The sequence below is a fragment of the Chiloscyllium punctatum genome, chromosome 26 (assembly GCF_047496795.1).
Source record: "Chiloscyllium punctatum isolate Juve2018m chromosome 26, sChiPun1.3, whole genome shotgun sequence".
NCBI classification, from domain to species: Eukaryota; Metazoa; Chordata; class Chondrichthyes; order Orectolobiformes; family Hemiscylliidae; genus Chiloscyllium; species Chiloscyllium punctatum.
In genome coordinates, this window is record NC_092764.1 from 33,854,568 (window position 1) to 33,867,288 (window position 12,721).

General features: G+C 37.8%; 1 protein-coding gene across 4 annotated transcripts in view; it reads right to left on the reverse strand.

The window, feature by feature from the left end:
* Positions 1-220: 220 nt before the first annotated feature.
* zfpm1 (zinc finger protein, FOG family member 1) overlaps positions 221-12,721 on the reverse strand; it is a 268,052-nt gene continuing 255,551 nt past the window's right edge. For all 4 annotated transcript variants that reach the window (XM_072596110.1, XM_072596111.1, XM_072596108.1 and 1 more), the window contains 2 exons: positions 5,841-5,984; positions 221-5,488 (listed from right to left, as the gene is read on the reverse strand). In XM_072596110.1, coding sequence (XP_072452211.1) covers positions 2,988-5,488; positions 5,841-5,984 — 2,645 coding nt within the window. In that variant the 3' untranslated portion in view covers positions 221-2,987. The remainder of the gene's footprint in view (positions 5,489-5,840; positions 5,985-12,721) is intronic.

Consider the following 12,721-nt stretch of genomic DNA (forward strand, 5'->3'; position numbering starts at 1 on the left):
TCAACTTATCCCATCCAATTTTCAAGTAGAATAAAACACAGTCACAGGGAATACTTTGTCCATGGAAAAGTTGCACTTCATTGACATTATGTACTAAATGTGGCATTGTCCCTTCAAGCGAAAGTGCAATTTCTTTTGTCTTAAGACAGATACTAATTCAGAGAGAAACATAATATACAAAAGGACTCACACAGACAAGAGAGGCATTTTAGTGCTTCACATGTCCCACTGGACAATTTATTAGCATGCATAGCTCAAACTAGTGTGTAGGGGTCAATTCCTAATTGGAAATTAAGAATGACATTCAATTTAACAACATGATCAGTCTCAGAAATGGTTAAATCGCTGAAGGCAGCTTTCAACAAAGAGTTGAAAGTTATTGGTCACTATAGTAGGCAAATTCAGAGAGGTATATAAGTGCTGAATTTAAACATAAATATCCTGTAAATAGGTTCGAAACTACATCGTTCAGCAAAATTTATACAATACAGTGCAAAAGTGTAAAAATGGATTTAGTAAACTGAACATCCATTAGCACTGATTTGTAGAGGGAGATTTATGCCAAGGTTTATTCCACAGATTATCATAGTAAACACTGCTCTACAATATAAATAAATTAACAGCACCTTCTGGAAAAGTAAAAAAACTTGTATTTCATAAAGTCTTAGAAAGACACACGTGCAACCAAAGCATAGCTTTTCCGATTACATAGGAACAATCATGCAAACAGCAAAAGTTTCAGAGACCGTATACCTTTTTTTTGATCCAACTTCATTTCAACGTCATTGTTTTCATAAATCTTCATAAAATATTTTCAGTCTACAAACTGTATAGTTACCATATGTGTTTTATTGAATTTAGAGAACGTAACAATCTTTTGGATGAATAAAGTATGAATGATGGTTAAAATTATACCACGACATACCTCCAAATAGACTTTCAAGGCATTGTAGGTAACAGTCTACAGGTGAAATATTTGGTCAGTAACATGTTTTGACCCAAAAGAAAGAAAATTAATATGCCTGGGAGAACAGCAGATACTTGCTTGGTTCCACTGAATTTAAATACAGACTTCCATTTTTGTGTCTAATTTTCCATCAACAGAGGAAAAATGAGTTTGTTTAATTTGAGCAGGGCATGACACTCATTGGCAGGGGTTGTGTGGGCTAGAAAGAGGGAAGAGGTGAAGAGAGAAATTCAAGTCAAGAGCTATCCCTGACACATGTACAATGAGCTGAATCGTGTCATTTTGTGCTCTTATTTCCATTATATTTATTCAGGTTGAACTAGCCCAGGTGGGTTGATGCCTTCTCTTCCTCTTTTCATCCTGCTTTCCTCCCAATCAAATTTAAAAGTAAGATGAAATTTTTAATTTTGACAAATGCCACTGAACAAGCAACTAGCTCCTTTCTTCTAACATTGCACCTTTTGAATGAGCAACATAAAACACAATATTGATCAACAATTATTCATGAAAATGAACATATTGATAAAGATTAGGAAACATTTACATTAAAGCACCAAGACACTATTCCATTCATTAAGCACACTTAATGTGCATCATAGCAATAAGCTTTATCTACAAATAATAAAATGCAAAGGAAAGGCAATTGAACCCAGGGTGCATTGAATCTACAGATCATGTACAATGAAATAATCCAAAGTAAATTATTTTTCATAGCATTTACCAGTTAATTTGAGTCCTGTTGTGGTAAACAAAGCTCAAAAATAAAATAAATGCTGTTGTCAGCACATTTGTGTGTTAGTGCTGGCATTGCATGTAAACCCTGATAATAAATACAACACTAATAAATAAAAATTACAGATATTATGACAACTGAATGTACTGAAAGGAAGAATGATGGGTTTATCATGCACTAACTAAATAATTAGCAAGAGTATCACTAAATCTACACAAACTAGTTTTCAACTACTTTGCCCCCTAGTGATCGCTTTTCAATATTTCAGTAGTATTCAAATGTCAGTACTTGTGAGACAAAAATTGAGAGAGAAAAAGTGTGACTTTCAATATTTCTTAGGAATCATATCCAAAATTTTGACTAGATTTACAAACACTGAATTTGTCACACTAAATTCTGGCCAATCTGCCTATCAAAGTCACGCCTCTCTAGAAAGAAAGTACATCTAATAGTGAGAGAAGGTTCCAAATTCATGGCTGGAACAATATTTTTAATGTCATGGGATGTCCTGAACACAGAGAACACTGGAAGTTATATTTCATTAAAATTCCTTCAGAAGAGAGATATTCAACCAGCACTTGTTACATTACAGTGAATTTAGCATGGGTTTCTTCAATATGTAAATTTGTGGGATGCTTTTAACTAAGCTGAACATTTCCTTTCTCATTTCATAATCTGCAGGCTACTCCCCCAGATGGAAGGAAGATTAGGTGCTAGATTGTCATAAAATGATTAAAGTATAACAGTTGTTTTGTTATAAACTCACCAAAAGGTTGCACATGGAATATTCTGAAAATGTTTCTGAAGAAAATCAGCATATAATTAATTTAATTTGGGAGATTAATATAAAAATATTGTATTATTCAGCTGGTAAAAATGCCTCTTTCACACAGTTTCTTCAAAAGGAGCAGATTAAATACTAGGCCTGTAAACAGATGTGGAAGATCTAATTACAAACATATCCTCCATATTCAGTGCGTCAACTGAGAAAAGTACAATCTTTTAATGCACTTTACCAGCTAAGCATAGGAATTTAAAAATTATTCCAATTTATGGGAGAAGTTAAGGGAGAGATTTTTATTCAACAAATGACTCTCCATCTTGGGCCACTTCAAACTACTTACTATGGTTGGAATGTTGTTAACATTTGCAACACCAGAAACCAATGTTTTGTTTTCATGATTGTTTCTAAACTGTACAGCAAATGCACAAAGACATTGAGGTGTTAGTTAATTTGTGCTAAAATTCAGAGCAAACATTCATGATACAGCTTGCAGATGCAAGAACTTATTTCACATGTTCTGCAGTATGAGAAGAACAGTAATACTTCTTGTGAGCTATAAAAGTTGAAAGACTACTGAACTTGATGTTGCACAAGCGACAGTATCTATGATTTCCATTCTGCACTGGGCTTGGAAGTGACATCGCTGTCTGAACAGATTTGTCAACATTAATTGATGGGCTGATCAATTTGAAGCCTGGGTTCCTTGGGCTGTCAGGCACTGATAATATTTTCAAAGCAACGTTAGGGGAGGATGTTATTAAAGGTTTAGGAGAGATGTTCTGCAAAGGACTTTCAGCTGAAGATTGGGAAGAGACAGATTCTCTTTGATCTTTGGCATTTGGAATATTCTTCAGTGTTTGCACACCTGACTTTAGAGATGGGGCAGGAACTCTCAAATTCTGAGGACTGATTTCGGAAATACTGTTTGTCATGAGTTTACCTTGTGATGAAATATCCTGTATGAAACCTTCAGTTGTGCGTCCAGTTGAAAGCTGCTTGAAATCATGTGTATTCTTAAAATGATCAATAAGGTCTCCTTCAATTGGTCCATTAAGTGGGCAATAGGGACAAATGACTGAATGAGCACGCTGAGGTGCTGAGAAAGCCTTAACCTGGGAGGATGACTGAGTCCCATCCTGCAAAGCATCTGGACTATTGTGATATATTCCTGGAGAGTTGTTTGAAGTAATACAGCCATGTACTACATTTGGACTTTCTAAAATACATTTCGTGCTTATATCTTTCTTTTTCAATTCTTCTGTTTGTATCTGTGGCTGAGGGTCTGTAATTTCCATCCTATTTTTTTTAGCTTTTATTGTAGCAGAAGCCTGCATCTTTACTCTGGCAAGTTTCTCCACCTTACTGTGCTGAAGAGCAGTTGCAGAGCAGTAATACTTTTTGTGAGTAAGATAGTTTTCCACATTGTTAAAACTAATTTTGCAAGAGGTACATTCATGGTAGTCTGTTGAAAGATGAGAGGCTGGATTCAAAGGGGAAACATGAATCAACTGTTCTTCTTGAATGTGAGGCTTTCTGCTAAGATCAATTGGTCCATCAACATCTGAACTTGAACTTGGTGATGATGTTGCACTGGACTGAGCTGTTAACATATATCCTGTTGACAGGGAAACAGAATCAGTTGACCTTGAAGAAAGTGAGAGAGCTTCTTGCTTAACTTTCAGTGTTTCTACATTGTTAGATAGCCCAGTGCTTTGAAGGCTGGCAGCTGAAGGACTATGGACAGATGCTTCATTTGGGGAAGGTGGAGGAAGAGGCTGATGACTAGGACCGTGAATCTCATACAACTTTCTACGTTTACGTGTACGCACAGTTTGCTGAAGGAATGCCACCTTTCCTCCATTTGGCCTACGAAGAGGAGGGTCATGTCTTGAAGCACAATATAAACGTTTGTGAACAACATAGGTTTCATGTCGTGTAAACCTTATATTGCAGGCTTCACAAATAGTTTTTGAAGGGTCATCATCAAATTCTTCAACAGAGTTGCTTGGACTTCGACTGCCTTCACTAAATCTACTTAGGCTTTCACCTTCAGATGAGGTATCCTTCATGGCACTGTCCTCAGTTTTTATTTCTGGTAATTTGCTCTCAACATTTGATATCTTTAGGTCTCGGTCAGAATCAATCTGTGAGGAAGAGGCCTGTTGGTTTTCCACTCCAGAAACTGGACTATGAGATAGTTGTTCAGTTCTACTTGTGGATGCAGAATCCTTTGCAGTCTCATCAGCAGCAGGGTTGTCTACTTGCTGATGCCTGCTAGAACAGTAGAGCCGTTTGTGCACCAAATAGTTATTGATATTATTGAATGTAATATCACATTCATAGCATGTTGCTCCTTTTTGAATAGGTGCTCCTGCATAAAGAAGTGGATAATTGTTGACCCCTTGCTTTAGTCTGCTGTGGACCAGCTCAGACATCTTGGCTAAAATTTCAGAAGCTTGTGGAAATGTAGACGTTTCATGATTGAACATATAGGGTATTAGGACAGTGCCTTCTGGCATAACTGAACCTGTCCCGCAATGGACTGGGCTTGATGCTTGTGTTGGACTTGAACATTCAGATTTCACTTTTGCTATCAATGTACTTCTTGGTGAGGAAATACTGGAGGACCGGTCAGGAGTGGGATTTTCCTGGCTCTCCTCCATAGTCCTATCACCTTCACTTTCACACTGCAAGCTGAGAGGTTCCTCTTTGACTTTCACTACGATATTAAGCTCCTCAGGAACTTCTCTACTTAAAGCTGGAGATGCCCCATCATCTTCATCTTTTGTTTCCTCCATATTGTTCTGTAATTCATTAGCTTGATGAATTTCCATGTGTTTGGCTAACTCCACAGCATTTCTTAACCTCTTGTGGCATTGATTGCACTGAAATGTATCTTGTACAACATGCAATGAAATATGTTGTTGCAAGCTTGATTCAGAATCACCAACATACTCACACAGGTTACATCTGAGGCTCAGGGAAGAATGTGCCACTTTCACATCTGTGATGAATAAATTATAAATAAAAATAACTCAATTTTTTCAGCTTATTTAACCTTCTAAACAGTATTTTTCAGTGACATTAATTCTCCTCAGCTGATTAAACATAAGTTGGACGTATTTCTAAAACTCAGTGCTACTTGCTTCATGGTTAACCATGTTCATACTTGACTAGAAAATGAATGTTTTTCAACTTTTAGAAAAAATTTTATAAAACTTTAATTTAGTAAATAATTCATTAAATAAGGAACATATTCAGTAAGGAACAAATTCAATAAATAATGCAAGCATTTGTCCTCTCACGCTGATGCCAAAGTGAGATATTTCCAACATTGGTTTCATTTTTTTGCTTACCTGTCATGGAAAGGGGAGGTAGACCTGATCTTGGTGAATACGAGTCACCCTTTGAACCTGGCTGACAAGTCATATGATTCGTAAGTAGATGATTGTACAGGATATCCCTTGTGGCAGAGACAAATCCACAGCCATGACAAATACCTATGACAAACCACACAACAGCCTTAGAAATATGTGTTCTTAAATCCACACCACCTCTTAATTTTAGATGTAAGATGCAAGGCATGTATTCTTGCCTTATTCTAACATTTTCAAAACCGTACATCTATTAGTTAGAAGTTTAGGTGACTTACCTCTTAATCTCAGCGATTTATATGGAACACGAGTAAGCCATCCCACTGCCTACCCACCTTCAAGCCCTGAGACTATTCTCCCATTCGATTAGAACATAACTGATTTGTATCCTTCAAAATACCACTCAACATAACCCACTGAATCAGAGAATGTTGCCTTTATTGCTATTGCCTGTTATCGACTTTCCATCCAATTACTAGCTCAAATCACACATTGCCTCCAATTCAATGTTTGTTCATTTTTGTTAATATTCTTATGTAAAACCTTACTAAATGCCTTATGGGCAATACTCATAGAGAAACTTAACCAAACAGTAAGTGAGTGACCACCTCAAAAAGTTTAGATCACAGAGGAAGTCATTCATTCTATCACGATTGCACTGCCCTCTGAAGAAACAAGACATCTGGTGCCACTCCTTTGCATTATCCCCATAGGTCTGCAAATGTTTCCCTTTCAGATAATGAGTTCATTCAATTCTGAAAGCCTCAGTTGAATGTAGCAACACCTTACTCTCAGGTAATGTCTTCCAGATCCAAAGTACATGCTGCATAAAAATTTTTTTCTTCATGGTGCCATTGTTTCTTTTCTAACTAAATTAAATGTGAGCTGTCTGGTTCTTGATCCTCCCATCAATGGGAGCAATTTTTCCGTCTAGATGTTCTGTCCAGATGCTTCAAGATGTTACATCTCTCTATCAAAGATCCTTTCAACCATTTCTTCTCTGAAGAGAACAGGTCTAGCTTCTCATATATTTTACATAACTGAACTTCCTCATCCCCACAAGCATTCTCATGAATCTTTTCTGCACCCTCCCTAATTCCTTTCTAAAACATGGTGGCCAGAACTAGATGTAATATGCCAGTTCAATCTAAACCAGTATTTCATACAAGCTTAATGCAAAATCCCTTTTTTGTACTCCATGTCTGTATTGATGAAGTCCAGATGTCAAATGATTTCTCAACCACTCCCTCAATATGTCCTGACACCTTCATGCATTTTGTTACCATCCCAGGCCAGACTCCCAAATTTTTATACAACTTGGTAGGCACCAGTAACTTTTGTTTTAAAGATATACAAAATTAGAAACCCTAGTTTATCACCAAAGAAATAAAAGAGCAAATGTCCACAGTTTTAATTTATGCTGTACATAAGGTAACAAAGCAAACAGCCAATACTATGGATATTATACACCATCACCAAGAATTAACATGATGCAAACATGAATTAACAGACAAACTGTTAAGTGGAAGACAAAACCAAGACAGATTACTCAAGTTTTTCAGCAATCTACCCAGATGTTAATGACCACTATCAGTCACATTATTCCTTAAGTGTCGTCTTCATGATGAGGGAATTGAGCTCCTCTCCTTTGAGGATATAGTTTCTGATTTCTCCCAACAGCCACTTTAACTTGGACATCCCCAAATACACCTCACTTCCCAGACCCTCCACCTCTTTCCCCAAGATTCCCACTTGATTCACCAAGCTGCACCCCAACATCAAAGCCTGAAGATTCTCATGACCCCTCACAGTGAAGACTATGGAAAAGAGCAGAAAGGGGACATGACAACAGGCCCCAACCCCAATTTGGGAAGTCCTATTCTGAACACTGGCATAATTGCAGCTAAGTGCTTTGAGCAACAATTAGTCAAGGTAGTGATTAGAAACTGCAGTTACAGAGCTGCTCAGTTATGGACAAAACTGGGGATGTAACTATGAAGGACATACAATTAGTTCCACAAAAATAAAAAGTGATTTTGTTGTTTCTTCCATATTTTTTTAAAAACAATCAGCATATTACTTCTTTCATCTCTAACAAATACTGAATTTCTACTTTTGTCTAATCAGCATTTTTGCTGCCTGCTTATTTTGTATATTGATCTCTTGTTGGGAGTGGCCCAATGTTAGCATTCTTCCCTAAATCAGATAGCTACATGTTGAGGTCCTGCTCTGGGAAGGTGTGCTCTAAATCCAGGCTGTCACTCCATTGCCAGGCCAAAAATAATTTGGGTGTATCAAAGCTCCCATATTTCCAGTGAGATGCTAAACAAAGAGCACCTTTGGCCTCTCAGGTGTGTGTATAGGATCGTATCATTCTATACTCATGCTCATCTTCGAATATACCTGGGCCAATATGTCGCCTTCAAATTAAAGTTGATAAAAAGCAAATTATCTGGTAAGTATCACATTGTCAGTACTTGCTGCATCACATATATAGTGATCTCACTTCAAAAGTGCATCATTTGCCATGGACTATCTTGGAACATGAAAAGGACTATAAAAATGGCTGTCCGAACTTAATGAACATGAGTGTGTATGTATATATCCAGATGAGTTGGTTAATAAGGAGAATGACCTATGACACTTGCATCTGTTTTTTGGGTGTATCAAATTCAGTCTCAAAATCTTTGCTCACCAATTCATGAGAGATCTGATGTATGACCTAATGTGGTTCAAATGCACTCACGTACATGTAAATTGCTTAGGAAGTATAAATTTCTGATGGTCAATTCCCTTGCTTCCTGGACCTTTATGGGAATACCTCTGACTCCCGAGTTACAGACAGAGATTTTGGAATTGATAAACTAAACAAACTAAAATCTAGTCTAACATCTAGATAACAATACAAATAATATCCCTATTTCACACAAGTACCCTGCACCTCTCCCCTAATAGACTTACCTCATCCATCTATGCATTTGATCATTCAGTTACTCACTGTCACACTGGGCTTTCAATTGTCACAGGGCAACTAGTGCAATAAAAGAGGAATGTCTGGCCTTCTCCCTGACAGAACACCGCACTCTACACTTCTGGAGTGGTCAGGATCAGAAGGCCTGGAAAAACATGGAACGTGATGGAACCGTAGAAAGTTTGAACAGAAGTAATCAGATGACAATTGCCGTTCTATGGAAGGCCCAGGCCAGAAATTAAGTCATGCAGCCACCAATTCAAACTGTCTAAATTTGATGCCACAAACCAAAAGAACCAATAGACCTGAAAGTGAAAGCATACTGTCCTTCTTTAGAACCTCCAATCTGAAAAAGAGACTTCAATCTGAAGAGAGATAAACTTTATTAACACCAAATGATGGAAAAGACAATTTTCCAAATTCAGTGTAAACCTAAACTACTCCTTTCATTATCTGGTTGGTCAAACACTTCTTGAAGGCATCTTTGTGGCACTATTGTATGGGATATTTAGGTCAAGTAAACACCCAACTTCAATTTCCTTTATAAGGTATCTTATAAATTAATGCATATCAGTTAGGTTCTGAGGTAGCAGACTTGCTGAAGGTCTTCTCTCCTGCATGAGACAATTAGTTGAAACCCTGTGATTTCAAGACGCACATAACCAGCTCCAAAATAATGCAAACTAGTCAATCATTCATCTTCATGTTCAATATCTGCTGCTGTCAACTGGAAACGAGGAAATCAGCCCCCATTCCAAGGCAGCATCCAGACCAGGTTCCAGAACAGGGAGGGTGGAGTGCGATGTGGAAAGATGTGAGGGGCTGTGGGGATTTCTTTAGAAATTGCACAGGTCAGAGGGGAGAGGCACCCAGAATGATGTTGTATCTTCTATACTGCCTTTGTTAGCTTTTAACTAAGCAGATTTGATTTCTCAAAGTTAAAAATCACACAATACCAGTTTGTAATCCAACAAATTTATTTGAAAGTACAAGCTTTCAGAGCACTGCTCCTTCATCAGGTAGCTAGTGAGGCAGAATCATAGGACACAGAATTTATAGTAAAAGATCAAAGTGTCATACAACTGATGCGATATATTTAAATTTTTAATCACTCATAATGGAGATGCAGATTTCAATTCATCAATATGCAAATCCCAGAATTGTTCTTCGTAGCCTGCATCACATTATTGAAGAGGATGAGCACTGTGTCAAAATCTTCCCTATGCCTATTAAGCAACCACTAAATCTTAAACAGATCATTGTTCACAGCAAACTACCCAGCCTTCAGGACAATGTCGACCACAACACCATACAACCCTATTGTGACAACCACTGCAAGACGTGTCAGAGTGTTGACATGGATACTACCATTACACGTGGGATACCACCCATCGTGTGCACAGCAGGAACTCTACTCGGCTAATGTTGTCTATCACATACACTGCAGGCAAGGTTGTCTCGAGGCATGGTACTGACGAGACCAAGCAGACAATGGATAAATGGACACCATGTAACAATTGCCAGACAGGGATGTTCCCTCCCAGTCGGGGAGCATTTCAGCAGTCAAGGACGTTCGGCCTCGGATCTTCGGGTGACCATCCTCCAAGGTTACTTCAGGATATGTAACAACGTAGAGTCGCTGAGCAGAGGCTGATAGCCACTTTCGGTACCCCTGAGGATGGCCTCAACCAGGATCCTAGGTTCATGTCACACTATGGGTGACGCCACATTATACACCACACACACACACACACACACACGCATATATTCCATCACACTCGCACACACACTATCAAGCATGCACACATTCTCTTTGTTTCTTCCCCCTCCACCCACCCACCCACCCACACAGTGTGTCTCTCTCTCTCTCTCCCCCTCGTGTACACACACACACACACGTCTATGGGGTGAATTTGCATTTGTAGATTTGTATTTTCAGACACATTCTATTTTGTTCAAAAAGCATACAACCATAGGCAGTCAGTCCAGGTGACATTTTATAAATTCCTACTTTGTAAATAGAATTAATCTGACTCAAGGTTGGGATACAGACAGACTCTAACCTCGCAACAAACCTCAGTTTGTTGAATACTTAGCATCAGTTGTGTGACACTTTGATCTTTTACTTTAAATTATGTCTCTTATGATCCTTCCCCACCTGACAAAGGAGTAGTGCTCTGAAAGCTTGTACTTTTAGATAAACCTGGTGGACTATAACCTGATGTTGTGAGATTTTTAACTTTGTCCACCCCCGTCAAACACCAGCAGCTCCATATCTTGATTTCTCAAGCAATGACAATGCATTCACGTATGTGCAAAATGTGTACCCTCTAATAGTAGCACAAATACGATGATATTCTGTAAAGTTATCACACACTTCTGGAACAGGTGGGATTTGAACTTGAGCCTTCTGGCCCAGAGGAGGGTCACACTCCTGCACCAGAAGAGCTTGACACAAACGTCATAACCTTCGTCTCATTATTGTTTGTAGGATGTTGCTATACGTTAATTAGTGTTTTTTTCCTTCTGTAGTTAAGTATATTTAGTCACCAAAATTGAACACTAATTCACTTGCAGAAAAGCATCTTGGCAATATCCTCTACTTGTGAAAGGTGGGATTTTCATTCTTTATTTAATGACATGTAATTGTTATTTGCTGAGAGATTGGAACTATTAACCTTTTCTTGACAGGCAGAGAAAGCAGCAAGTTATTCATCAAAATTCTTGAAATTTAACACTTGTAGAATTAGGAGATAACAAATTTCTTGAAGGAACTATATTGATGTACCTATAAGCACTTAACTATTTATATACTATTCAAAGTAGAACTTAAGTGTAATTTTAGATTTACGGGACTACTTTAGACTTCAACATATTACTGTTTTGTTATATAATTGAGGCTGTGAAAACCGCATTCTGAATTAATAAGGTGGGCATCAAAAATTAATTCCATTTAGTTTTTTTGCACAAAAGCTCAGTTTAAACTATATTTTTACTTTGTGCTGAGCTGAATCAGAGCTCAGATGGTGGTACGTAATTGAGATGGTTGAAAATTAGGCATTCTGTTTGTAGTCTGGTAACCAAAGCAAAAGTGAGGACTGCAGATGCTGGAAACCAGAGTTTAGATCAGAGTGGTGCTGGAAAAGCACAGCAGGTCAGGCAGCATCCGAGGAGCAGGGAAATTGACGTTTTGGGCAAAAGCCCTTCATCAACCTTTACATTACTGACTTACATATCCACAACTGTGTAAGCCTCTGTTGGTGAAAATACATTAAAAGGCTTCCATTACTCTTCACGGTCTCATACTTTTCAAAAATAAAACAACTGCATAAACTTTAGTTAAAGTAAAATACAAAAATAAAGATTGATTTTAGATGGAGATTTCATTTTCCTGAAATAGTATTATGTTTTTTCCTAAACCAAATGTTCCAGATAGAGATATCCCAAACCTTACAAAAATAAATACCATTGGAATAAAGAAAGCTTTCAAGCAAACTGGACAAGAGCCCAAAGTGTAAATAAGATTTTGACTTTGCCAATGTAGCTGAGCTTGGAGGTATGGCTTGGGCCTGTCTGGAAGAACAGCAATATATAAATTACTTGCCTTTGAATCAGAACATCTGGGTTTTAATCTCATGGCTGTCTAATATTTAGAGATGGTAGTATCAGCCAGCTGAACTCTGATCACCAGATGAACCATCATACTAACACAAACATTTCCATTTCAAGTGGATGGAAAGCTAGAGAGTCTGGAATGTACAATCCATTTCACCTCTCACACTGGATATCCAGGAAATTAGTCACACTCCCACCTTCGAATGTGTGACGGTTAGCAGATTTAGAGAAGAGGTGAAAGTGCATGAGTTTTAATTAAGCATTTGAATTAGTTATT